This window comes from Micropterus dolomieu, linkage group LG02 (assembly GCF_021292245.1).
Source record: "Micropterus dolomieu isolate WLL.071019.BEF.003 ecotype Adirondacks linkage group LG02, ASM2129224v1, whole genome shotgun sequence".
NCBI classification, from domain to species: Eukaryota; Metazoa; Chordata; class Actinopteri; order Centrarchiformes; family Centrarchidae; genus Micropterus; species Micropterus dolomieu.
Window position 1 is genome coordinate 9,989,061 of NC_060151.1, and position 4,851 is coordinate 9,993,911.

Sequence of the window (4,851 nt, forward strand, 5' to 3'; positions counted from 1 at the left end):
TGTATCTCTATCGAGGTGTTTTCATTTCTGCTGCATTTGAATAAGAAATATAGAATGCGAAATGTTTTCATGTAAAATCATACCTAAAGTTACATTTTGTAGTATAACTCTAATGGTGATTAATAATATTGTGGGGGTAAATTATCTTAGTAATGATTCTATTGTCTCCATTGACAGGGAGCAAGGGTCTATTTGCAGCAAGGGTTTTTACAACCGGCTTATATAAAACCCCTAATCAAATACTTAAGTGAATTATTAATCCACCAATTTATTACAGTTATTAATAATTCTGCAATCATCCCCAGACACCACGGCCTGAAAGTGTTTGCTGAGACTGTTTCACTCATTACAATTTCAACTGTTAGGAAATTCAAGATCCTGTTTAGGCTTTGGGGTTTGTTTTCATGTTAAACGGAAAGGAGAAGGTCAACTGTACAGGACAGGAAACGCATTAGAATTGGGAGGAATTTGTCAAAGAGGTTGTAAATCTGAAAAAAACAATCTCAAAGTCCAGCCCAGCCCTTTAAATAGAAACCGTCATGTTACCATACCTGATAGTGTAGTGCCCCAGGTGATTGTTCCCAATCCAAGAATGAAGCTTTTTAAAATATTGTGTTATTTGTTCTTTATCCCACAGCAGCCCCACACCTTATATATATATATATATATATATATATAATGTGTGTATATATGTATATATAATGTGTGTATATATATATATACATATATATATATATATATATATATATATATATATATATATATATATATATCCTCTGTGAGGTCGTTATCAAGTTGATGTATACCACTTGCTTCCGTTGGAGTCATCCAAGGCCAAGTTTGAACAACTATTGTTGGCATTGTCACATGATGATGTGACAAATGTGAGCGTTTTTGTTCAATCTCCCAGGAAGAGATGAAAGGACAGGACTGTAAGTGGTGGATAAGTGGTGTCGCAGATCTCCTCCCCTGTTGAGAGATTCCTTTTAAACCATCTGTCCTCCCCATCCAGAATATGAACGTTGTTCTCGAAAGAGTACACACATATGGAATGACTATGTTGTTTTGTTTTCTCTTCTTTTCCTTATCAGCCATGTTGTTTGTGTTCTTCCTGGATTTTGTGGCTGTTGTAACAAAGGTCCAGTTTGGAAATCCAGGTTGGTGTGATTTCTCTCTGTTCACGCTGAAGTGAACTGAAACTTTGAAAAATTGAAAAACCCCTGTTGGCTTCCCTTTACAGAGACAGCAAAAATGTCAAGGTTATTTATTAGGTTAACAAGTTCATGTTGAATGATGACCATTTTCTCATTCTCCTGTTAGTCAGGGTGACACTTACAACACTCAGAGCTGTCTCTTCACCCAGATCTGCAACACCTGCTCTGTTTTAGGCAAGGCAAGGCAAGTTTATTTGTATCGCAACAGCAAGGTAATTCAAAGTGCTTTGCATAAAACATAAAAGCAACAGGGAAATATAAAAAAAAGGTTTAAAAGCATCATAGGGAAATTGAAAAAATACACATTAAAATATATTAAAGCTATAGTGCAGTATACAATCAGGGTTAAAAGAGTTAAATTGAAAATAAAAACAGGCTGAGGGGTTGAGCAAATGTTTTAGGCAATTGCCGATATCTTTATGCCATTCTTGCTAGTAAGCAGTAAAGTTCTGTCCGTCATATGCTCTAGCGTTGGTGAACATGCTTCACCATTCATTTAAAGCTGCTATAAATCAGGACTGTAGCAATCAAGTCTTCCCCATGAAGTCTTTCACATTTAATTTTATTTATTAATTGATAATTAATATGTTTGGTCTGTTATTACTCTCATACTATGGACAGATTAAGGAATTGCTTTTCAGAACACTGTGTGTGCAGCACTCCTCACATTTGCAGTATCTCACAAAAGGGAGTACGCCCCTCACATTTTGCTATAATGTAGTGTGTAGTGCAAGTGTACAGCTTGTATAACAGTGTAAATTTGCTGTCCCCTCAAAATAACACATCACACAGCTGCTGGCAACAAAAGCGGGTACACCCCTAAGTGAAATTGTCCAAATTGAGCCCAATTAGCCAATTTTCCCTCCCCAGTGTCACTTGACTCGTTAGTGTTACAAGGTCTCAGGTGTGAATGGAGAGCAGGTGTGCTAAATTTGGTGTTTTTGTTCTGTTATTATGGCACCTCATGGCAAAGAACTCTCTAAAGATCTGAAAAACATAATTTTGCTCTGCATAAAGATGGCCTAGGTTATAAGAAGACTGCCAAGACCCTGAAACTGAGCTGCAGCACGGCGACCAAGACCATACAGCTGTTCAACAGGACAAGTTCCACTCAGAACAGGCCTCAAATTGGTCTGCATGGCTGTGGTCCCAGAAGGAAGCCTCTTCTAAAGATGATGCACAACAAAGCCTGCAAACAATTTGCTGAAGACAAGCAGACTAAGGACATGGATTACTGGAAACATGTCCTGTGGTGCATGTGTGGCAGCAAACAGGTGCGGAGTACAAAGACAAGTGTGTCTTGCCTACAGTCAAGCATGGTGGTGGGAGTGTCATGGTCTGGGGCTGCATGAGTGCTGCCGGCACTGTGGTACTACAGCTCATTGAGGGAACCATGAATGCCAACATGTACTGTGACATACTGAAGCAGAGCATGATCCCCTCCCTGCGGAGACTGGACCGCAGGACAGTATTCCAACATGATAACGACCCCAAACGCACCTCCAAGACGACCACTGCCTTGCTAAAGAAGCTGAGGGTAAAGGTGATGGACTTACCAAGCATGTCTCCAGACCTAAACCCTATTGAGCATCTGTGGGGCATCCACAAACGGAAGGTGGATGAGTGCAAGGTTTCAACATCCACCAGCTCTGTGATGTTGTCATGGAGGAGTGGAAGAGGACTCCTGCACACAAAATATTGACAGTTTGGGCCCAATTTGGACATTTTCACTTACTTTTGTTGCCAGCGGTTTAGACACTAATGGCTGTGTGATGTGTTATTTTAAGGGCACAGCAAATTTACACTGTTATACAAGCTGTACACGCAGTACTTTACACTGTAGAAAAATGTCATTTTGTCAGTGTTGTGTCATGAAAAGATATAATCAAATAACCCATAACACTCTTGCTCACTAAAATCTATTATCCCTTTCACAACTTAGCAATCAGTCTTAAAGAGAATTCATGTTTTGGGAGCATTACTGGCTTTCTTCCTTGGCTTGGCCTACTTCTGGGTACAGCTGTTTCTGACCTATCGGGCTCAGGACCGAAGCTGGGCTGGGCCTGCCAGGGCAACCTGCTGCACCCTCTATACCGTCCTGGCCATTGTTAGTCACACAGAATAGGAAGGAAACTAACAGTATAGGACAAAGTATATTAGGTAAATATAAAATTCAGGCTAAGTTGATTCTTATTTCCCTTCATCAACGCCACCATGTTCCAAATGTGTTAATTTGAAGTGACTTTTAAACTGGATGTTATTTAACACAATTATCTTACAATTTTATCCTCTTTGTTGTTCTATTTCAACCTTTATGATACAGTAAAGAATAAGTTGACAAGCTGGATTCTTGAGTGCATGAGCATAATTTCTGAGAACTGGTATAGACTCTTAAAAAGATGCAGTATCTTTCCAGTCTTTCTAAATGACAGATTTAGTTCAAAGTGAATACACTGTACATGTATAAAGCGCTAGATGTAAGGCATCTATTTTGAAAGGCTCCTCATATTGTTTGTGACCTCATAACCAATAAAACAGGAACAGGTAACTACAGACAGAGAGGTACAAAAGGAAGGGGCTGAGAATACAAACATGAACTACATCTCACACAAAAGTAACATGCACCCAAATATCCATTTTGAAAAGTGTCAGTGAACCTGTAAGGCAAAAATCCCATTTTTACGACATGTTCTGATTTATTTATGACGTGCATTTATTGAGTTTTGCGCTCCACAATACAAGCTATCCCTCTGGGGCTGCTGTGTGTGAATGAGCCTTGGTCATATTGTTCTTCTGCCTGTTTGGCCTTTTTGCAGCTAAGTTCAGACACATCGACTGCCACCACCTCACTGTACCAAAACAAGCTCCTGAGGATGACTACAGTACTGCCTTAGTAGAAATGAATGGTTATTTAGCTGAAAACACACATACAATTACGAACAAGTGCACGTGTTTCAAAAACAACAATCTTCTTTGGCTGTACCTAAAGTTGCCATATTTCTTTCTTTACAATGCCTGTGCACTAGATTCATAATGGACACATTCAATTACTGTATAGAGTATTGCTTATTTATTGTCTGTCAGTCACTCAAAGAGGAGTTTCTGATATTACTATTATGTATTTGGCATTTTGAAAGATGCAGTATTTACAGATGTGTTTGAAAGCTGTATATTTGTATATTTTAACTAAAGCTGTACTTTAACCTTTTTGAACATTTCATCTCATACTCTGTTTAAAGTGTTTATAAGATGAATCATTTACCTTTTAATGCTGTCTTGCCATTCCATGATGAACCCATAGGGACAGTAAAGAGCACATTATATCTCCATTTCTTTTAAAATGTAAAGTTTGGTTTACTCACATAAGACAGAAAAGCCCACAACTCAGAAACTGGAACTAGAGAAGATTAGACTTGAGAAATGACTTGAACAATATTCAGTTATCAAAATAGTTGCTTATTGTTTTTCTGCAATCGCTTCATTGACTTACTGTTTCGCAAGTCAGTGATAAAACGTGTCTTGGCCTAAACAGCAATTAATGTAAACTAACACATGGTGGCACCATTCAACTATCATTAACTCTGCACAGTATTGTGACTTCTGTTCAATATTCACCCTTGAAATGGAACTGTATTAT

The 4,851-nt window shown here is 38.5% G+C and overlaps 1 protein-coding gene across 1 annotated transcript; it reads left to right on the plus strand.

Annotated features, from left to right (window-relative positions):
- Window positions 1–2,386: 2,386 nt before the first annotated feature.
- Window positions 2,387–4,575, plus strand: tmem150b (transmembrane protein 150B). The gene is given in 4 exon segments (XM_046031613.1): window positions 2,387–2,488; window positions 3,157–3,321; window positions 3,697–3,823; window positions 3,938–4,575. Coding segments are annotated over 4 exon segments (705 nt in total). The 3' UTR covers window positions 4,249–4,575.
- The last annotated feature ends 276 nt before the right edge of the window (window positions 4,576–4,851 follow it).